The sequence below is a fragment of the Cylas formicarius genome, unplaced genomic scaffold (assembly GCF_029955315.1).
Source record: "Cylas formicarius isolate icCylForm1 unplaced genomic scaffold, icCylForm1.1 PGA_scaffold_7__23_contigs__length_41026272, whole genome shotgun sequence".
In the NCBI taxonomy this organism is placed as follows: domain Eukaryota; kingdom Metazoa; phylum Arthropoda; class Insecta; order Coleoptera; family Brentidae; genus Cylas; species Cylas formicarius.
Window position 1 is genome coordinate 28,210,465 of NW_026844352.1, and position 22,207 is coordinate 28,232,671.

General features: G+C 36.1%; 6 protein-coding genes across 9 annotated transcripts; 3 read left to right on the forward strand and 3 right to left on the reverse strand.

The window, feature by feature from the left end:
* Window positions 1–1,602: 1,602 nt before the first annotated feature.
* Window positions 1,603–3,828, forward strand: LOC132704379 (uncharacterized). Of its 2 annotated transcripts, none has more exons than XM_060674346.1 (2): window positions 1,603–1,968; window positions 2,025–3,828. In XM_060674346.1, exons 1-2 carry the CDS (start codon window positions 1,957–1,959, stop codon window positions 3,411–3,413), a joined length of 1,401 nt encoding a protein of 466 aa, XP_060530329.1. In that variant the 5' UTR covers window positions 1,603–1,956; the 3' UTR covers window positions 3,414–3,828. The 2 variants fall into 2 exon arrangements, with proteins under 2 accessions (XP_060530329.1, XP_060530328.1); XM_060674345.1 differs by having other exon boundaries at window positions 2,029–3,828.
* Window positions 3,829–3,997: 169 nt separating this feature from the next.
* Window positions 3,998–4,876, forward strand: LOC132704381 (probable trafficking protein particle complex subunit 2). Its single transcript, XM_060674347.1, has 2 exons — window positions 3,998–4,474; window positions 4,526–4,876. Exons 1-2 carry the CDS (start codon window positions 4,388–4,390, stop codon window positions 4,856–4,858), a joined length of 420 nt encoding a protein of 139 aa, XP_060530330.1. The 5' UTR covers window positions 3,998–4,387; the 3' UTR covers window positions 4,859–4,876.
* A 44-nt stretch (window positions 4,877–4,920) lies between these two features.
* LOC132704378 (protein sly1 homolog) lies at window positions 4,921–8,263 on the reverse strand. 2 transcript variants are annotated; one of them, XM_060674344.1, is made up of 10 exons: window positions 7,884–8,263; window positions 7,452–7,608; window positions 7,185–7,398; window positions 7,043–7,130; window positions 6,903–6,992; window positions 6,246–6,827; window positions 5,925–6,192; window positions 5,471–5,612; window positions 5,215–5,415; window positions 4,921–5,162 (listed from the first exon to the last, which is right to left on the reverse strand). In XM_060674344.1, the coding sequence occupies exons 2-10, from the start codon at window positions 7,592–7,594 to the stop codon at window positions 5,055–5,057; spliced, it is 1,836 nt and encodes a 611-aa protein (XP_060530327.1). In that variant the 5' UTR covers window positions 7,595–7,608; window positions 7,884–8,263; the 3' UTR covers window positions 4,921–5,054. The 2 variants fall into 2 exon arrangements, with proteins under 2 accessions (XP_060530327.1, XP_060530326.1); XM_060674343.1 differs by lacking the exon at window positions 7,884–8,263 and adding an exon at window positions 7,666–7,805.
* Window positions 8,264–8,456: 193 nt separating this feature from the next.
* LOC132705159 (caprin-1-like) lies at window positions 8,457–11,878 on the forward strand. Its single transcript, XM_060675599.1, has 5 exons — window positions 8,457–8,803; window positions 9,716–10,050; window positions 10,110–10,314; window positions 10,394–10,747; window positions 10,959–11,878. The coding sequence occupies exons 1-5, from the start codon at window positions 8,651–8,653 to the stop codon at window positions 11,343–11,345; spliced, it is 1,434 nt and encodes a 477-aa protein (XP_060531582.1). The 5' UTR covers window positions 8,457–8,650; the 3' UTR covers window positions 11,346–11,878.
* Window positions 11,879–12,281: 403 nt separating this feature from the next.
* LOC132705160 (syntaxin-5) lies at window positions 12,282–14,861 on the reverse strand. Its single transcript, XM_060675600.1, has 5 exons — window positions 14,761–14,861; window positions 14,247–14,706; window positions 13,805–14,131; window positions 13,532–13,752; window positions 12,282–12,756 (listed from the first exon to the last, which is right to left on the reverse strand). Exons 2-5 carry the CDS (start codon window positions 14,620–14,622, stop codon window positions 12,589–12,591), a joined length of 1,092 nt encoding a protein of 363 aa, XP_060531583.1. The 5' UTR covers window positions 14,623–14,706; window positions 14,761–14,861; the 3' UTR covers window positions 12,282–12,588.
* A 740-nt stretch (window positions 14,862–15,601) lies between these two features.
* On the reverse strand, window positions 15,602–20,540 carry LOC132704713 (protein hairy-like). 2 transcript variants are annotated; one of them, XM_060674894.1, is made up of 5 exons: window positions 20,166–20,539; window positions 17,039–17,134; window positions 16,663–16,923; window positions 16,236–16,600; window positions 15,602–16,048 (listed from the first exon to the last, which is right to left on the reverse strand). In XM_060674894.1, coding segments are annotated over exons 1-5 (864 nt in total). In that variant the 5' UTR covers window positions 20,307–20,539; the 3' UTR covers window positions 15,602–16,047. The 2 variants fall into 2 exon arrangements, with proteins under 2 accessions (XP_060530877.1, XP_060530876.1); XM_060674893.1 differs by having other exon boundaries at window positions 15,602–16,600; window positions 20,166–20,540.
* Window positions 20,541–22,207: the final 1,667 nt, after the last annotated feature.

A 22,207-nucleotide genomic window follows, 5' to 3' on the forward strand; every position in this document is an offset into this window, starting at 1 on the left:
CAGTGGACTCGCTCAGGGACGCCATGGGTCGCCTGTTGAAAGTGCCCCTCAAGCCCTACCAGCGTCTGAGGTTACTGCAGGATTACATCCTTCCCAAGTACCTGTTCTCATTGCAGAACCCGGGGGTGACGCGGGCCACACTAAATCGGGGGGATAAGGTCGTCCGAAAGACCGTCAAGGGCACATTGCATTTGCCCTCACAAACGCCCAATGCCATGTTGTACGCGGCCAAAAAGGCTGGGGCCTCGGTCTCTTCTGCTTGTCCGGCAGGATCCCTGATATCCTGCTGGGCCGGCTGGAGAGGCTGGGCTTACATGACGACCCCCAGCTAGCCGCCGTCCTGCGGTCCGACTACGTGGTCGGAGTTAGATCACGGTTGGCGGACATCATACGGTCCAGGACGCCAGAGGCGGGCACGCGTTAAACACTAAAACATCAAGTTGGTAAGTTAAAATAGTAAAAAGGTAAAAATAAAACGAACAGTGTATAGCGTACAAATGCGTGTATAAGGACGAACAACGTAAGGTGGACAACGAAAAGCAGTCGGCGCAGACATCGCGCGACAGGGCAGGCTGCACGGCATGTCAGGACCGGCCGCACGCGCACCAGGGGCACCCCACCCCCCTAGCGGGGCGCGGCCCCCGCCGCCCCGGCGTTCGCCGGGACTCACCACAGTTGACAGGGTCAGAGTGGTCGGTCGTCCCACACGGCGGCCCCGAAATGCAGGTGAATCATGCAGCCGCCCTTCAGCACGCACGAAACGAGGCTGAGGGCGACTGACGGGTACAGCCCCAAACTCCCCACCACACCGTCGTTGAGCGGGCACCAAGCGCCTCGAGCCCCCAAGATAATAGTTCTGACCGAGATCACGTCGCCAGGATAGTTAAGGGAGTCATAGTTACTCTCGCCGTTTACCCGCGCTTGATTGAATTTCTTCGCTTTGACATTCAGAGCACTGGGCAGAAATCACACCAAGCAATTAAGCAGTTACAGTGTGTTCGAACAGAATGAAGTAGTGAAGAATAATTAGCAGTACCAGTAGTTTTGATGATTAAGACAGTGTGTAATTGTGAGAATAAAACACTCGATAGGTAGTCTCCGAGCATTATTAACCTACCTGTGAGAAACATAAGTCGAAGTAGCCAATGACAAATTGAACCCGTTACAAATCTCCATATTAAAATTGAGAGAAATGAGGCTGTTTGAAGTGCTGGATAAAATCCAATATATACTAATTTATGGATTCTCTATAACTAATTTTTGTGGAATTCTCTTAAATTTAGAGCTAATTTAGGTTATAGTTGTTTTTTATAGTAGTTTTTAATTTTCTTAGTTATATTTTGCAATACCTACCTTTTAAAACAAATTGTCCATTAGCACTTTTTGTAAGCATATATTTAGGAGGCGAAACATCAGCAATTACTAGAATTGCGACGAACGGTTCAACGACGTCAAAAAGAAACAACGAAAGTGTCGTACAAACATAGACTAAACCGGATTAATAGTTTCCTAATTTCTACCTTAAACAAGCGTTAATTATTAATTCTGTACCTTTTTCAGTGATTTGAACAATGTGCGGGGCTATTAAAACCTAACAACTGAAAAACCGGTTTTTTCGGTACAACAGCGAAGGAGTGAACACTACCTGAGTATTGTTGTGCAAATCTTTAGGCATCGGCCCTAATTTTTATTGTTTTCTGTTATTTGGTGAGTCCATTTAACGCATCCAGTTATATATCAGTTTTTGTGGCTGGTAGTTTCCTCCTCTTGGCCCTCTAACCTCAACCATGGGGGACTCTTCGGGGGGCGAGGGCCCCCCGACGGTTAGTGCAGCACAAGAAAATGACAGTTTATCCAATGATTCTCAAAATCGTCCGTTGAACGCCATTATTTGTAACATTTTGCCACCGGATTGCAAAAAAACTGCTGAAGATATTTCCAGGCTCCAGTATTTTGATGTGCCCTCAGGTGAAGAGTTGTCAAAGTTATCGGCAGAGATCCAGATTATCAAGAATCAGTTCTAGCAAGACGCTGAAATCCTGCGGGAAGTTGCCAAAATCTCCGCAAACATAAGGACAGTAAATCGGAAAACAAAATATGAAATCACCGACCAGGGGCCTTTTATGGTGATTCTGGAGGGGATTACAATTAAGGTGGGGACTCTTCATCCTATGAACTTTGGGAAGTTACTTCAAGCGCAGAAAGTTCAAGGTATATTGAAAATTTCTAGAAAAGGAGCCAATAAAATCGGTTTGGAGTTTAACACCTCTGAGTCTGCAAATAAATTTTTATCTAATGAAACATATTCGACAGCTGGTGGGTATAATAAGTATATACCTCAAAGACTAGTCACTTGCCGAGGGTTGGTGAGGGACATTGGTGACTTAATTGATGAGGATGATTTTTACTCTGAGGCAGAAGCCAAGGTTAACATCGGAAGATCGCTAAAGCGCGTTAAGATTGTTAATGTTCGCAGACTAACTAAAAGGGTCAAATGCCCAGGTGTTCTGCCTGGCACTTTTGGTTTCAAGACAGTTCCATCTAATGATTATATAATAACATTTGACGGTAAAACTCTCCCAGAATCAATCAGTATCTATAAAAATGAGTGTTCAATCGAAAAATATGTTAGTCCTGTTGTCTTATGTATGAATTGTTGCAGGTTTGGTCATTGGAAAAACCAATGTAAAAGCAAGGGTAGATGTAGTTTCTGCTCTGGAGATCATCCAGTATTTCATTGTGAACTGAAAGAACAGTTTTATAAGAAGAAACCATGCCCGACAGACCACTTAAATCATGAAGGTAAATGCAGCCTGGGTAATTGCGAAATATCTCCAAAGCCAACTTGCATCCATTGTAAAGGCTCTCATCAGGCCACTGATAGATCATGTCCGGAAATGGACAGACAGAAGAAAATCAATGAGGCTATGGCATGGTACAACTTATCCTTTTTTGAAGCGGCCAAACTCTTTCCAAGAGGCCCCAAATCAAGTGAGTTTAATCGCTCTAATGAAAATTTCCCTCCTATTCATAACACGGTTGCCCCCGTCTCTCAGCCTTCCCCTAGATCTGCTTCTAAAACTTATTCTGTCATAGCAAAAAAGCGTAAGTCCCCCCAAATAGAATCAGGGTATGATAGGGACGCCCACAGGGATTGTCTCGTGCCGCCGTTGACTAGGCAGAAGTTGAATCACACTAGCAAAAGTCAATCTTCTCCCTCATATTTAAATGATTTATCATCAGAGTCCGAGATGGACACTGCTTCTCCAGGGGTTTCCTCCTCTGGTGAATTTTGGTATCGGTTTGAAAATTTAAAGAAAAAAGTCTTGTCCAATATACCCAGTAAAAGTGCTTACCATGAAATTGAGAGTCTTTTTGACTCCCTGCCTCCTCCCGGAGGATGCAGGTTTTAATTTATTAATGTTCCCAGATCGACAGTCAAATCTTTCTGTTAAAATTAGTAATCTCTCAATTATTCATTGGAACACTTGCGGTATTAGAAGTAATTGTGATAGTATTATTAGACTTATTCGTGACTTTGGTCCGGATATAGTCATGATTAATGAATCTTTTTTACTCCCATGGGAAGAGACATTTATATTTACCGATGCCTCTAAGGGACCAGATGATAGAGTTGGCTTTGGAGTATTTATTCCGTTTCTCAATGTTAGGGTCGGGCATGGGTTGAATAGCGCGTTTTGTATTTGCTCTGCAGAAATGGTAGCTATTAGTTACGCCCTAGATCTTATATTAGATTATAATATTAAACAGGCAGTAATTGTCTCCGATTCCAAAAGTGCCCTGCAGAGCTTCGGATGCAGTGCGGTTGAAGCTTCCAACAGCTACATTCTACTAGATATTAAAGCATAGATTGATATTTTAAAGCGCAGACTTGGGGGGAAAATCCGAAAAATTGACATTTAGAACTTCTGAGATTAGTCTCCTTCACTGGGGAAGATCCGAAAATCCTCGACATTTGGAACTTTAAAGTTTAGTCTCCTTCGCTGGAGAAGATCTGACAATCCTAGACATTTGGAACTTCAAAAATCAGTCTTCTTCGCCAGAGAAGATACGAAAATCCTCGACATTTAGAACTTCAAAATTCTGTCTCCTTCCTGGAGAAGATCCGAGAATCCTCGACGGTAGTCGGCAATGGGCGAATGATCCTGGTAGTCGTGCCCAACAGTTATCTGTGAAACGCATCATTGAATTGAATTGAACTGAAAAACCTTGATGGTCAGCATTAGGCCAATAATAATTGTATTTGTGGCCAATGTAAACGTTCGAAGAAGAAGATCATCTCTCATCTAACACGTTATTTATCTATGATATTGTTTATCATCTGTTTCCATTTAAATGGGTTATGTGCAGAAGTAGTTAATAAAAAATGATAGGAACTTACTATTTTGTTATTGTAGGACATAAAGACAATCCCTTATTTGAAATGGAATTTACCAACAGCAAGGATCCCAAAGTATATTTGATGTGATACCCATAAATCCATTTCTCTCCTACATTTTTTTAGAAAGAAGATCACCGACATTTGAGTCAGTTTATAGCTCATTCAGCTTTAGATTTAATAGACGAACATAAGTGGAAGACTCATAATATGTACTTGAAATCTGTAGACAAATTTAATCAGTGGTTTGTCTCTGCTTTCATTACTGCCAGCCTCATAAGGTTTGTGATTGTTCATGATAATCGAAATGATGATGGTATTAAGAATTTTTTTAATGATGTCTACGAGGCTTACATTAAACATTCCATGAACCCCTTCTATGAGGAAGACACCCTAATTAAATCAGCTGCATTTGAGAAAAGAGTGCAGTTGTATGGAAAGAAATATCTCTCAAACTGAGTGATCTGATAATGTATGTTTGTTTCTGTGAAATTCATTTTGTTAGATTGAATATAATTTTGCAAACTTTTTTTTTATTCTTAAGTCTTGGAAAATAAAATATTGTCTATCAAAATATTAGGCTACAATGACAAATATACTTATTGTAAATATCAAATGAAGTTTATGCTATATATTATTTACAGTTCATAATAAATTATAACTCTTGACCTAGCAAGGATAACTGTTGCAAAAACTGATTTGCATTGCACAAAGATGTAGCTCCATAAGTTATTTTCTTTCCATTGCCAGCATTGCTTTTTGCCTAAAAATTTATCTTAATTCAAAGGTCCAGCAAATAAAAAAATATGCTATACCACTGCATAGTCAATTAAATTTTGATATTCAATGTAATTCCCTCCACCGACTATGAAAACAACAGCTTCTTGAAAAGGTGCTCGGTTTTTAGGAATTTCTGTCAGTTTTAATTGTTTTGGATCTAAATAGTGATACTCTTCTATTGCTGAACTGTTGCGGAATTCCATTAAATTATCCACAATTTTTGTTACAGGAAGATTCTACAAATTAGGATTTAATTCAGAATTCATAAAAATTCGGGAATATTCTTCATACATGTTTTTTAACTACCAAATTTTTCACACCTTCCATGACAAAATTTGAACCTTGTGAGACCAATTTAGAGAACATATTTACTGTCTTTGTTCCTGCACCTTCGTATTGATTTAAAGATGTACTGGCCATTCTTGTAAAACTTCTGAAAAAGATTTCACAATACAGATTATTTAGAATAATTCAAAATATCAATTTGATTACTTATAACCAAAATATAAATATATAAATTAATATCCAAAGAGGTTTCATAATAAAAAAATCCTATTGAAATACAGTCAACATAAACAATCAACCCATTGCCTTCCCACTCTCTTGGTTAAGTATATATATAGAGAGGGATTAGCTAGTTATGATTCAAATCTCTGGCACAACAAAAAGTAGTAAATTGGAAATCATTTAGAATTTAATGTGTATATTGGCTCTGAAAGCATTAAGAATATTTTGGATTTCTTACTTCCACCTCTTCATGTAATTTAAGGCTGACAAGTTGCAGCCGGCTTCTTTCAATGCACCCTCAAACTTCTTAAGATCTAAGTCAGCTATATTTGTGGCGCAGATGTAGTAAATCAAGAATAATCTCATTTTATCATCTACTGTGCCTGCGCCAGTGTCAGAAATGATATCCAGAAGTGGCTTTTCAAGTTGTTGCATTTTGCTCATTATCTTCTCCTCCAACTCAAAGAATGTATCCAATTTTCTGGATTTGATATGGTTTAAAATGGCTAAAATTAAAAATTGTACAATTATATCATCTGTCCCAACTTTTTCATTTTACTTGTTGCTATGGAGGTATGCATATCAATTAACCGTTTTTGCTCCAAAAGTTGTGGCAAAGAATTAACTGCTGATGTAATTTTTGCTGTATTATCAGTGACCAAAGAAACAGCCAATTCATTTTCATTATTAATACCCATGGAAGATTTTAATTTCTTAACTTCTTCTTCAGAAGATCTATATCTTTCCAGTTCTTCTTGAATTGCTTCGGCAACGGTGGGAAATGGTGAACCTTTATGATCATTCCAGAACTTGTCTTTTGGATTGAGTTCACAAGACTTTTGCTGCAGCCTAGAAGCTGAAGATGGGGATTCCTGAATCACCACACGATTTAATGAAAGATCCAATACATCATGAGCTAAGGCTTGATAGGTCCATGTATGGTGTAGTGATGTTGCCATATCCACATTTCGGTCAAGAATTATTAACAAAGGCCTTTGAAAATTAAAATTGCCTGCTTGAACATCAGCCGAAAATAGATTATTTCTGGCATCAAACAGGTTTTCCCTTAACTTTTTGTCCAGTTTCTTTGCTACCATTTCAGCAGCATTACCCTTGGGACTTCGGATTATCGGCACCATACCTTATTAAAAGTAAAATATTTATTATCAGAAAAATACAAAACAGAAAAATAATTGTTATTAACAGTCATTTTTACCTAAAGTAACAAATACCGAAAACAAACAGGCCACTATGTCATCCATTATGAAGTCCATTTCTGTGTCTCTAATGTCACCCCTATTTATTGCTAAAAAGTAGCCCTCTTGAAACTTAATTTTAAAGCTATTAATTTATTACCATAGTAGGAAAGTGAGTTGCTATTTTGATGCCTTAAAACAAACATTTCGTCTTCCAATGAAATGAAATTAACATATTGATCATAGACCTGAAAGCATTCACAAACTGCAGACTTTCTAGTATAATTATTGTAATACATTACTTTGTGTATATTTGCAACACAATTCGCTTCAATAGCTGCTGATGCTAAATCTTCTAGTTTCTGTCTTGAAATTGGAGAAATAAAATTAAGATGATAAATATCATACAATGCTTTTTGAAAATCCTGTTTGATTCTGCCCAAATTTTCCTCTGTAGGAGAGCAGAAGTATATCGCAGGTACTTCTGGGATTGAATCTCGATCTGAATGTAACTGCCTATAAGTTTTTACATTTTATAAGCGTGGATTTGATTAATTTTATACATTTACAGATAAAGAGTTACTCCCTGTTCTCGGAGTTCCTTTACAGAAATTATAGGTGATATGATATCCTGCCCAACTTTGTCATATATGAGAATCTTCCATATAGGTTCCATTCCTAATCTCTCATGTGGTTGATTCAAGTTCAACATTTGCTTGATGGCATCTAAAACAATAATTTTTACGAAAAATCATTTACGGAAAAAATGAATTGGATATGTACTTGTTTGCCTTAGTCTAAGAGACGACATAATTACATTTATCCTCTCGTTTTTCTGCAAAACATAAATAATATATCAAAGATGTTTTGGAGTTCAAAATTTGTTCAACGTCACTTGACACAGAAAAGAAAGGTTAAATTAGAATTTGACATCCAATTTTTTAAAGTCCAAATGCAAAGAGGGTATCATCTATCAGTACAGTTACAACGGTCATTATTACCTCCAGTTTAACGCGAACAGTGACGTAACTCATCCTCTACAAAATGTTTAGCCTTTTGATTCTGTTGTTTTGACTTTTAATGTAATACATTTGTCTCGAACAATAAACTTCTATTACCAAATAAGGTAACTAAGACCAAATCTTGGGATTGAACGATGTAGTCTGTAACATTTGTGGTCGATCACAACCTGAGGAAGTAAATGTCCACAGTTTAGCAGTCGAGGAGGCAAATGAAAACATAAATTCATTAAAAATACAAAAATAAACCGAAATGTAAATTGTTTATTGTTTTTATATGTTTAATTTTATAGACTTTTTTAAACTAAAGTCAATACAATACAATTTCATTGCATTTCATCAATAAGCCTATATACGCATATACATCGTTAATGCATAATGATTGAACTGAACAGTGTTTACAAAATTCAACGCAACTTTAAACATGGAAAAATCGCAATCATTCAATGATTTTTGCGTTTCAAATGGGGTTTTCAAGCAAAGTTTTAAATTTTCCGCCATTCTAGTGACATATGTTTCCGGTTTAATTCGCCAATTAGAAAACGTTTGGGAAGACCAGACGTTTCTTTCCCTAATATTCACGTATTGTGTCGGCTTTTCAATGGAGTGGAGATTTTTGTCGTTATCGGTTTATTCGTAGCAGAATTGGTGTTTTTTATATACTTTAAGACATAATAACACCCGATATATTACTCTTTTAGTCGGACGTACGTCTCCGGGGTGGTAAAATAGCACAAATTGAGGTAAAAATGCCTTCTGCGGCCAATGTCAAAATTGACAAGCAGATCTCTCCCGAAAACGCTCTTGCTGAACCTTCGGGAACGAATAATTCTAATTTAACCCCGCTTAAGCAGGGTATTACTATTATAGAGCATAAAATTAGGAATCTGGAAAAGCGAAAGGTAAAGTTTGAAACTTTTGTTAACTACGTGGTTAAAGGTATTTCTGGAGATCTACTTTTTATATTGTCGGCGAGGCTTGTAACCGCTACTACTTTTTTCTGGCGTTTTGCTTGTCTTGTGTTACTGTGTATATTATTAGTTTATACAATTTATTTTATCATATAATACAGAAATCGGAAGTAATTTATAATCATAATTAATATAAACCAATAAATGTAATTATTAATAATTAAAGTATTGAAATGCTAATCATGGACTAGAGCTTCTTATTTGTTGATATTGTTTGAAATAAATATTTTTCAGATATTATTTAAATCAGTTGATATGAACCATTTGTTTTTGGATCTCTTATAAATAGCTTTCCTTCTACTTATTAACTTAGAGAACAATTGCCAACAAAATAATAATTAAACTCGCGTGTGGAGGTATGGGATCGAAAACAATAAAACACGGTCCTAAGAAACATCGGGATGCAAAATTAAGAAATATAGGTATACCATATCTTAAAGCGCCAAGTATTGTCATTTGTTTTAAATCTTCATGCAAATATGGAAAGTAATTTTTCATCTTAAAAAAAAACAAATTGACTTGAAGCAGATGTACAAGTATGATTGGACAGATAAATCAAAACCAGACATTAAATTAGACTCTAAGTTGGTGGAAGATATGAATCAAACTAAATGCGCTTGATGCGTTTAATGGATTGTAATTTCTCTTTTCTATTCAATTGTTTACACATTTGCCATAATCAATTGTCATAACCAATTCAGTTTATGAGGACATATCCACAAAATGAAATAAATTTAAACAATTCTTGAGAAAAAGTTGGGATAAGTAATACTGATGTGTGTATGTAAATTTTAAGGCGTGAACAAAAATCGTTTTACAATCCTTTGTGTGTTCATTTTTCAGTCGAAACTCGAATCATATAGGGATTTGCAAAATGCGGGTAAAGAACTGAATTCGGATCAAAAGACTGCCCTAGCGAAAATAAACGAGGTTATACAGACTCTGGATTTTGCCAGGGATTTACACAAACAGTTCCTAGGGATTGCCTTATCTGCTGAGAAAGATGCTAAGAAACAAGCGAAACGGGAGGAAGCACAAAAGAAGCAAACCGAGTTGGCAAGGCTAAGGGAAATTCTATTGGTGCAAGACGCTTTAAACCAGATGGGTAACGAAAATGTGAGAGATGACTTTTTGAATGCTAGGAACGGAGCTGCTCAATTGAGTGAACCTGACTTAAAGTAAGGATATTTTTGTCCAATCAGTATAAATATTACTCCACGATTACATTATTCCTTAGATTGTTAGATGATTTGTACCCAGCTGTTACTCCAAAACATGAAGCTGGCAATCCCACAGTATTTACTAATGAAGTTCAAGCTGCTGCTGAACACTTGTTGGCCGTGGTAGATGGAAAACCAAAAGAAGTATTTGGTGGCACTTATAGCCAAGTGAAGGAGATTTTGGGCAAGATTCATGAGAGTGGATATTTTGACCAGGCAGAGGTAGAAATCTTTTAGTGAATGTTTTTAAATTTTCTTTAAGGCCAGTGTCATTTAATTTTGATAAAATTTTAATTGTAAGGCTGTAGAAGTAGCTGTCGAACGAGAAACTATCGAAGTCGTGCAGGAAACGATTATCGACACCCAGGAAGTTATCCCTCCCGAAGTCACCCAAGACGCCATTGCTACACCCATTGAAACAATCACAATTGAAGCCACCAATCATCCCGCGTTACATGGTCAGCAACCATTAGTTGGGGAGGGTCTCCTATCTCAGCAGGCGCCCGTTACAGTGGAACCTAATGTGCCCGTCATCCCGCAAATTCCCGCACAAGAAATTTTCTACCAACAAGCCCCGCCGACTCTCCCGCAATCTGCTCAACCATTGAGACCCATCACAGAGATGTTAGGCACGGGTAGCTTTTTTTTCTTGCAAGTGAGTTTTGGTTATATTTTATTGCTTCTTAGACTTTTAAGAAAAATGAAAAACTTGATAAAGGAAATTTTGATAAGTAAACATTATTTTTAGAATTTGTATGTTTCTTTAGCTTATGTAAATCTTGTTATTTTCCTTGCTCTACTGTATTTTTCTTAAGTTAGAATTTTAATGGTTAGAAGTTTGTAGTTTAGAAGTACGTATTTTTTAGGAATCAGAAATTGACACCCCTGATCAGATCCCCTCTCAGACATTCACAAACCAATCGTTTGTGGTACAGCCCCCACCGCCGATACCGATGCCGCCTCATTTTCAGCCCCCATCTCAACCACTGCCCCCGACAAATTTACCCACCACAATGAACCACCAGCCGGTACAAGTGAGCGGAGCTCCTCCCACTGATGACACGTCAATTATTAAACCATTAGCGCAGCCCATTGACGATTTGCAAAAGCATTCCTCGACCGGACCAGGCGTCACGAATCAACCGCAACCCTTTTACAATAATGGCTACGGAAATAGATCCAAGCCCCAGCAGCAATCGAGAAATAACGGTATCGGGGGAACACACCCCAGACCTCAAACGACAAGGCACTAAATTACACCACAATTGTGTACTCTGCTAAGGGCTGTAATATTTAATTTTTTTTTTCCTGCTGCACTTTTAATTTCTTCAAACAACTCAGCATTATGCAATTATTTTTGGCACTCCTTCCTAATAATAGAAGAATATTTTTTATTTTACTTGGAAGTCCCAGTGCCCTTTAACATCATTTGTGTCACTAATAAATCGAATACTTAAAATTAGCAAAAAACATTGCAGTTTTGGCTTTAACTGCAGGCCGTTTGAGTTACGATAAATTACATTATCTTTATTGACATGTTTAATTCAAAAGTTGCTGAATACATTTTTAAGCCAACAAAAATGGACGCAAAAGTTATGGGAGTGTGATTTAAAAATAGGTTAATTTTTAAAAAATCATAAAAGCCTTTTAGTGATAATTCGATTCAGTAAGTACATTTTTTTACCTTTTCAGTATGATTTAAATTGTTTTAAAGAAACGCGAATAAGGCATGTAAAAATATTATGGTTTACTGGATAAACAATGAGAGGAATAAATAATTAAAAATTACATTATTGTTTTAGTGGGAGTAACTAAAAGCTCCATATATACCCAAAAGAAGTTTGAGGACAGCTTGGCAGGCAACAATATGTATAGTCACATTCTTAACGCACGTGAATGCCGTTGCCATATTTAAAATGTACTAATAATATTATTGCGGCGTGTAGCAAGTTTGCTGGTGATCAATTAATAATGGACTGTATTTTCGTAATCAACCGACTGCATATCATAACCAAAGTCTTGCTCTTCTGTCTTCTCGAATATTGTTGGGGGCTCTCAGACGATAGAGATAGATTTTGAAAAAGTGGGGGTGTGCTGATATCTGGGATTTTGTAAGCCTTTCAGATTTAAAGACTAAATAACAAACTTGTCTGAACATTATCGCCCCCATCCCCCCCAAAAAAAAAAACCCTTAGGTTTTTAAAAAGTATTAAATGCTTTATTCGTAAATCAAAGTAATTTAATTTCAAATTTAATCAATAAAATTTAAACCTGCAACAAAATGTCGAACTTGCATAGCTATATCGTGAAAAGAGCGTCAAGTGCATTTTTTGACTTACATTCTTGGAGTAGACGTTACAACTGTTTTATGCATGTAAAATAATTGGATAGGCCATTTTAGAAATTGAGGATAAAAGGATAATATAATAACACAAGGATATAACAAAAATAAATGGATTTTATGGAGCTCACCTTTAATATAATACATTTATTTACCTAAGCTAAAAAGACAACAAAAAATATGAAAAAGAATATTAAAACTCCGAAAATCTTTATCATAAGCCACCTGTTTGAGGAAACAGAACGAAAATATCTCAGAATTTCATTATGAGCCGCCTCTATGTTGATTTCAGCATCTTGAACATTTGTATCTATTCTTTCAACCTATAAACAAATATAGCGATTAAACGTGAACTGTGGCACTGCCAAGAAATAAGGTCAGGGGCTAGTCTACTTATGTCCAAATTTAAATTGCCAATTGAAATGTCTTATTGTCCAAATAATGGAGAAGGCATTAATCCATAGGGAAGACTCAATAATTCATTAATTAATGATGGTTCAGGAAAATTTTACTGTTTTGGCAATATCGCATTGGGCCAAAGGGATGATGGTAAAATGTTAAGTAGTCTCGAATAGTACATTAAGGTAGGAGCGTGATTTAGTTGAAGTACTTGAAATAGCGCAAGTGATATAAAGACAAGTCACCCACTAATGCTCTACTCGTTTTCTTTAAAATTAATTGAACTAATATAAATAATTGGTTATGTGACATGGATGTGAAAAAGCAAAAATTTAATGTACAAAATGGGTCACATAAACATCGCAAGATGTTGAATTTTTGAATAAACTTTTTGAAACAATATTTTGTAAAAACAAGAATGAAAACTCTTGAATTTTACTAACAGAATGCAGCTACCAGGAGATTAAATGTTTTAGAATTTCCTTACCATTAAGCAAACTTTAAATATAACATAAATGTAAATTAAACATAAATAACTGGATATTTGTTTGTTCCATTTGGTTTGTAAATTGTTACTAAGCTCTATTGTACATCAATGTCTTGTTATTAATAACTGAACCAAATTTTTGACCAGCATTAAATAAGTTTTCGGATGGAAATTAGCATATGGATTTATTTTGAGAATACTTAGGCTCTCACCATTTCTTCCTGTTCCTTAACCATATGAGCCAGCTGCTGGAAGATGCCACCCAGTTCCACAATGGTAGATTCGATATTCTGCATGGTTTCAGCCCTGCTTTGTAAATAGTCATCTGTTTGATCATACATCAGTGCTTGCATATGTTGCTGTGGCTGCTGCGATGTAGAAGCTGATCCAAAATCTATGCTGACATGATCTTCCTCTTGAAATAATATACTAGCTAAAAATGCTGTTGATAACACATCATTGTTAGTTAAAACCTTGATACTAACATTGGCCTACATTTGCTGCTGGAGGTGGCATGCTCCCCTGACTAAATTGATCCCTTCGCCTTTTTTGGTGTTTTAAGTTTTCTGTTCTTACTTCTAGAACTTGCTTAAAATCTGTAGACATAGTTGCTAATTTTGACTGCAGGGCCAATACAATATTGCTTGAATGGGACTGCAAATGTTTGCCATTGGAGAGATTTTTCTGACTTCTTGAGAGATTTTGTAACTGAGCTATTTGCTGGTTTAAACTATTTAGATCATTTTTGATTATATAGGTCAATTCTTGGATTTCCGCTGTGCGATCATCGAAAAGGGATTTCCTTTTTGCCACTGAAATACAAAAACAATAGTTGAATAATTAGCTGATTCAAATAAAATTGAAGATTTGGATTTCATTTCATTTCATATTGGTTTGAGAAAGTTACCAAACAAAAGTGATACATACATAATGTAAGCTTCTCCAACTTAGCATAAGTACTGGCAATATTTTTTCCAACATTTTTTGCAATTAACATAAAATCCGAATGATTCTGAATAACTTTGGATTTTCTAGTGTCGCTAGTAGCATTAGCTCTAGCAAAATTGCGACCCTGTAAAGTTTGTATTGTGTTCACAAATTCACTGGTTCTGTCTCTAGCAGTCATGACAGGATCTGGATCGTTGTACTCTCTGCTGTGATCATCTAAATAAAAATCCTCACCAACATTATTTGGATAAGACGAATTTATTTGGCTAAATTTATTGTGTGTCCAGGTCTCCTCTTTATTCAGGAGTGCCTGGTTTTCGTTTTCGGATGCTGTTCGACGTCTTCTAGGTAGCATTGCATACTTGGACTATGGTACCTTGTTGAATATTTGTAATTAACTTATATTCTTGAAATTGTTACTATTGACAATGACACAGGACTACGAATAAAGAATTTAGTTTCTGATACGGTATAACACCGAGCCAAATATCACTTTTCTAACATATGCCCTCGATTTTGCAAAATTTTCAAATAGAAAGCACCAAATAAACACCGTTTGTCGTAGACACAAACAGAGACACGTCACTATGACACTACACCACCGAGTGTCATCCAGAGATCTAGTGCGGTGCGTATACCGAGTTCATAAAGTTTTTTTGTTGGTTCATAAATCAAGGGCACTCGCTCATTGCCGGCTACTTCTAGAAAACTATTTTTGTTTTTATATTTGATATATAATGTGCAATCCCTCATAAGAAATAATGGTCGGTAAATTAGGATCCACCACATTAAAACATGGAAAAAAATTATTGAACGTGTTTAGTTTCAATATTCAGTAGATTGGGAGATTGTTTATATTTTTGACCAAACAAGAGGAAATTAAAAATATACATTGGATGATAATTGGAACTGCTGCAGTTTAGGAATATCTTGAACGAAACTTTTATTCAGATTTGAATTTAAGGAAAAAAAAGCAGTAAAATCAAGGGACGAGCCGTAGTCAGTTTTTAGTGGCTATTTTTTTTTTACTGTAAATGCTTTCATTTTTTATGTATCCAATAACAAATTAGTTATTATTTTTTAACATTTACATGCAGTTTCAATTTAGAAAGCAACACATGAAGTCAAATTGGTTATTTTTTTAGAGGCGATTTTTGCGGAAACTGTATTAGGTATTAGAACAAGGTTCATACAAGTTGTATGAATCGCAAGGCCTTGCATTACTACTAATGATACACTTGAAGTTAAAATGGTTAAAGAATTATTTCGTGAACATCACAACCTCATATGCCACAGAATTTATGAATTAGAAACATATTTCTTATTTCAAGCAAACTTTATTGCATACATAAATATCACTATTGTATAATAACATGTAAAAAATGTAGATGTATCAATATGAAAACTGGAAGACTTGAGATTGGTTGTTAAGGCACTTTAAATTGCATCCAACTTATTCTTCTAACTTACATTTTGCACTTTTGTCTGATATTGCATACATTTTTGATAACAAAGTAAAGATACAAATTTAATTTGAAAACAAGACTTTAAAAATCCAGCAAATCAAAAAGCAGTACAAAATATTCGTTTAAAAAGAATCAAATCGCTTAAGACTCTAGTGAAACTTATAAAAAATATATACTTGGCTCACATTTAGGAAAATACAAACAGCACTATATAAAAATCACGTGTTGAAATTGATTTGTCTGGCTTTGTTCCTTGGACGCATGAAGCATAACATATACACACAAGTAAGAATTTTTGTCCCGTTTTGCAATGGTCTGTAATAAAAATGAATTTTATAAAACGATAATAACCGCCGCGTTTTTAAATTTCAAATGTACTTTATCCTTTAAAAATTGCTATTGGAAATTATCAACACACTGGTAATCATTACTGTGTGACATAAAATGTCAATATAGGAGCTGGCTATCACAAAAATAAAACTCGACAATAACTACACCCTACCAAGGTCTCCATGGTCTTTCGTCGGATGATTCTTCGCTTCTATCTCGTTTCCTGATTACTAATGATAGAGGTCTTTCCTGTGTCGAACAAAACATTGAAACCGTAGGCTCTGGGCTTGAGATCGGACTGTAACTTGAGTCCGCCGAGATGCTAGATGGCGTTCTCTCTGATACTATAGGTACCAAAAGTGGTACTGGAGATGGCAGCACTTGGGCATTTTGAGTACTGGTTGGTAGTACAAAGGCAATGTCGCCGTTTGCAAGTCTCGTCGGAACTAATTGAACACCAGAACTGTTACTAAATATTATACCGCTATGAGGTACTTGTTCGGTATTTCTTTGTTGGGAATTTGGTAGTATATGAACCTATAAATATGATGCACGCTAACATTAAAAAAAAAGAGAAAAAAAAGCAACTCATGATTTACCTGCACTTTTGGAACTTCTTGAGGTTTAGAAGTTTGATTTAAACAGTGAGATAAATGTTGCAACAGCTTCTTTTTAACAATTGGATCCAATCCGGGAAAACGTCCCACTTCAGTAGCACAATCCCTAAAGCCAGCACTAAATTTGTTGATTGCCGTGGAATCCACAGCAGATACGGGATGTTGAAAACGTTGAATATTTTGAAGATGTTTAACTGTCATTTCGAGAATATCGGCTTTTTCTAGTTTCGAATGGCGTGCTGGCTAACAAAAAAATTAACAGCTATACCACAATATAGGTAACAAAACATCATAGAGTTTCATAAACAAGGAGGTTTACGCACTTCAAGTGGAGCGATAATTCATGTATGTAACTTACATCTTTCTTTAACGCATCCAAAATAAGCGTCTTCAGTTCATTAAGACAATTATTTATCCTAGCCCGTCTTCTTTTCTCCATTATAGGTTTATTGCTCTGTAATTAAAATACATAATGCAGTACAAAAGAAAAGTCGTATTTATAATATAAAATAAAAATTAATCCGTGATAAACCATGTTTTCCATAACTATAGGCATATTCCAAGCCCTGCTATATAAAATCATATATTTAGAAGCCTCGTCTATGCCAAAAATATAATAGTATATTATGCAACAAGTGCGGTAAACGGCATTTGACTCGCGAGTTCATTTGACACGAGCGGAGCGAGTGTTTAATAAGCGAGCGAGTTAAAAAGTTTTTCTACTCCCGTCTGTAAAATACCTAATTACGCACCGATCTAGCGTGCGGGAAGCGTCGCTTTACCACGGCAGTTTCGTTTCCCACGAATCCGAGCCACTTCGGACATTTCCGGGATTTTACCGCACGGGTTTGGGAGCAATCGGATGTTTTCGGGGATATTTCCCACGATTTGAATTTTGACGTTTGTCAATTGTGACATTCATGTCAGTGAATTTATTCGTGTTTTGCGAAAATGTACCCAAAAACTAACGGTCGTAGAAATAGTATAGTGTGCAACACGTTCGGTAAACTTTTTGACTCACTCGTTTATTAAACACTCGCTCCGCTCATGTCAAATAAACTCGTGAGTCAAATGCCGTTTACCGCACTTGTTGCATAATATACTATTACCGAACGTGTTGCATACTATACTTTTTCTATGACCGTTAGTTTTTGGGTACATTTTCTCAAAACAACACTGTCAGAATTGACAAACGTCAAAATTCAGAGCGTGCGAAATATGTTCGAAAACATCCGATTTCCAAATCCATGCGGTAAAATCCCGAAAACCCGTATTCTTGGGAAACGAAACTGATGTGGTAAAGTGACGCCTGATGTGGTAAAGTGACGCTTCCCGCACGCTAAATCGGTGTGTAATTAGGTATTTTACAAACGGGAGTAGAAAAAAGCTTTTATCACACTTCGTAAAGTTAGGTCTTAATTATTTTATAAGTGGGATTTATTTAATATTAACATTAATAAGTCACACATAAAAAAAACGCATAAAAGCATTGAATTTTCAATACAACATGAAAGTAAAAGACGACTCAACAAGTCAGACGCTTTGTGCAAATTACCGACTGTGTGTTTTTTAAAGAGAAAAAGTCAGAAAAGTCTTCGTTAATTTAATTAACAATTGAACAGCGTACAAGTTTTAAAAAAATTGAAAAAGAAAATCGCGAATGTAATAATTTATGTAATATAAACTCTAATTAGATAATTATTTGCAATGTGGCATAAATTTGTATCGAGACATTTTTGGCAATTGGTGACAACCCTAGCAAGTGTATTTCTGTTAACGTTTACCAATGGGTGCAAATCGCTTTATCTCAAGGTTTCTATAATCTCGGGATCAAAAAATTCATAGACCTAATTTTTTGTGTGACCCCGGAGGAAGAAAGCCAAGGGCAGCAAGGTCAGGGATCATTTAATGAAAAAAGGTGACAAATACTTATAAAATAATTAAGACCCAACTTTGCGAATTACGATTAAAAAAATGTGTGCACTTGTGAGACATCACTGAGCTGGAAATTTTACTTTATTTCCAAAAATTGAAAAATCCAATATGGCGACCATAAGAAAAATGCAAGTTAAAGCGGGTTGCGTGATAACAAATGACGCTTGAGGCATGTCATACACGCTATCTTATTCGCCTTAAAAAAGTTTAAAAAATCTCATTTTGACAGCTGTCAATTTAACTGTTTTCGATTTACTGGCGAAAAATCAAATCCACCATTTTAGATTTTTCGCCGATATTTCCTAAACGAATTGACCTGTAGTAAATCTAATATCGGTTATAACATACACAAAGCTTCTTCTAAAATTTTCCCCATTTAAGCTTTGATATAGGTATAACAGAAGCTGAGATCCCCAGTATAGTGAAGCGAATCTGGGACACATTGTACATATATGCGGTGGTCCAAATCAGGATGTCATGTGGATATTGGAAACCACAAGGGTTACGAAATATTTAAATTACAAAAAAAAAATGCAAAATGTAAAGGTTAATACCGTGCTGTTAAAAAACTAAAAAATGTCCATCACTTTCCGAAGATACCCCAAAAAAACCGAAATTTGTCAATTTCGTTTTTGTTTTATTCTGGTATAACTTAAAGTGATATAAAAAAATAAAGGTCACTTTCTCGTTGATACTTTTTAAGTTCTAAAAGTTAGCTTGAGATCTTTGATAATCCACAGATCTAAACTAAACTAACCAACCATATTTCAAAAAAGGACATAGATATGGCGTAAATTACCCTGTATCGATACTTTGGATTTTACGCTTTTGCGACTAGATATAATTTACGGTAAATTGTTGATTAGTCAAGAAAGTAACGAGTATTTCTGAAGCGGACTTTGCGAAACGTTCAGCACGGAATTATCAGAATGGTAAATAACGTACAAGGTTTTGCGGCCTACGCGTGGGAAAAGCTGTTGCGTCAAAGCGTGGCAGCCCCGTGCCCGACTTGGCACCGAGCCGGCGGCGGCGGTGGCCATTTCGCGGCGTTCTATTGTTTTAAATTTGGATTCAGACGTCGCCTCTGCTCAAGTGTCGCGACTCGATCGAGCAGATAATTTTGGCGTAAAAATTGGTACCGTACAATATTAGTTTATCGTCTAGAAACACGGACGATATTCTGACATATTTATTTTTTAAACAAATTGTTTATTCTGGTGGATCGATTTTTAATTCAGAAAATTGGCAAAACAATCGAATGAAAAACTAGTAAACAAACCTGGAAAAAAAGTACAAGTAACATATCGGTATTTGGTGCACAACAACCTCATTTTTCAAAATCAAAATCCAGATTGACAGATATTTTATGCCCCTTGGAAATAACTTATATTGTGTTTACCGAAAGAAAAAATGAAGCAGTAACATTTAACTTGCGTAGTATAAAAAGGCGAAAACGGAAGAAAAACAAATTACTGCTAACGGAAGGAATGAAATAAATAGAAAGGCCAAATACTTGAATTATATCTGGAAGTTATAAAAAGCAAACTTACTCTCCGGTTGTCACTGGCTCTCTTAGCTCCAGAGCTATTGCAAATTTCATTTGATTTCATTTCTCCGTTACTTGAAGTAACCGGAGTGAGAGGTATAGAAGCTTGCTGCATCGTCCCCGCAGTTAATGTAGTTGTTACCATTTTACTAATTAATGCACTTCACTAGATTTATATTTTTAACCAAACCTCTTAAGCAGGTATTATTATTACTTCACTCGGTAAGATTCGTAAAATACGAAACTACAGCAAGATATTTTTAAATTTTGAAGATTTAATAGATACTAACAAGGCCAAAATCACGTAGTAAACGAGAGGGCCCCTAAAAAGGATTACCATATCCACATCGCACGATTAGTGACGGAAGAATGAGTTGGTCGCGTGGAGGCAACAGTGATTGAGGCAGAGCGGTTAGTGGAAATTGCGGTGTAGCCAAACTTTGTACAAATTTATGAGTGATAAATTTTGTTTGAGCTTTAAAATCCCGCCAAAATATATAACAGTCAATAGTCATATTCGAAAGTTTTTCATTATTCCGCTAAAATTTAAATATCATTACTAAAATATGAAATCGTGAGGTCAGGGACTCTAAAACTTCGACAATTTTTAGTTTGAGTTTTTTATACGACCATTAGTTTTTGAATAGATTTTTGCAAGACAGCACAAACTAAATACATTCACTGAGTAACGTATGACATAACCATCAGAGACAAACGTCAAAAAAAAATCTATCGAAAACCACCGAGAACTCTCACACTCATGACTAAAGTATCGGAAATGCTCGAAGTGGCTCGCGACAGTGTTCAATGAAGTTAACGTCTAAAAGTTTGTTTATAATTGGATATTTTAGAGTAGCGTTGACGTTCCTTAAATAAAAAATAAATGTTTAAATTTAGTAAAAAAGTAAGTAAAACCGTTCAGTAAAAGTTCCAATGGCTCTTGGATAATATTGGTGATCAATGTTCACCAGTAATAAATGTAGGTGAACTACATTTGGGCAATCGAATTTTGGCTTCCTGAGTATTACCATGGAAGAGTTTTTATTTTCGGTCATAAATCTAGCGGTATTATTTTAAAATCGCACACGAAGTGGCAACGCCACCTCGGCTCCTTTGTCGCAGCATCCGACACGGTGCACAATCACCAAGCGGTGGGTGGAGGAGGGAAGGCAGAAAAACGGGCGGTTGCTGAGACGGAAAGATCGGCACGTTCCCAGGCTCGATCGGCCGTTTCCGGTAACCGTCGACCTCGCGACGACCATAATGTATCGAAGCTACCTGTTAAGTCGGATTTTGACACAATGCTGCCATGTTTACACAAATAGGGGAGCCGAACATTAACAATGATAAGAAGGGACACTTCGTTTTCCCAACTGGTCTGGCTTAGATGAAACAGTTCAAGATGACGGGTCGTAAAATCCAGATTCCATATGTTTTAGCTGCTTTTACGAGGGTTTTTATATATTATATATATGATAGACGTACTTCGCTTTGTCCAAAATAAATCAACTTACAATCGAAGCAATGTCGCTTTCTATCTCGCATATACTGACTTTTGTTATGCGCCTCAACTAATACCATCAGGGTTGAATTTAGAGAAGAGAATTAAATTACTTCTTCATGTAGTGATTTTTCAAAGAAACTTCCACAGGCTATTGTAAAGCTTTTTACAAAACTTCTGGATTCCTCCTGCGTCGGTTTTTGTTGAGTCGAAGTTGCTAACGTTTCACCTATCATCATGTTGGCTTCTTCGGAGCTTGACTGAAACTGGCTCGCATTTTACTCTGTACCTGTTTATATATTGTTTGAGGGGAGCGTAGCTAAATAAGGGGCATAGGCTACTTATAGATTTCTATAGACTTTCGGATTTTTCGTTGGTATTGGAATTGATTACACGCAAGAATTTTAGTTTTATCGAATAAAATTTTATGTCCGGTAACGTGAATGTGTTCGGCAAATGCTGATGAGTTTATTTATCTTAGTCTTAAAGCTCTTTCATGTTCTTTGAGCCTAGTTGATATTTTTCGTCCGGTCTCTCCAATGTAG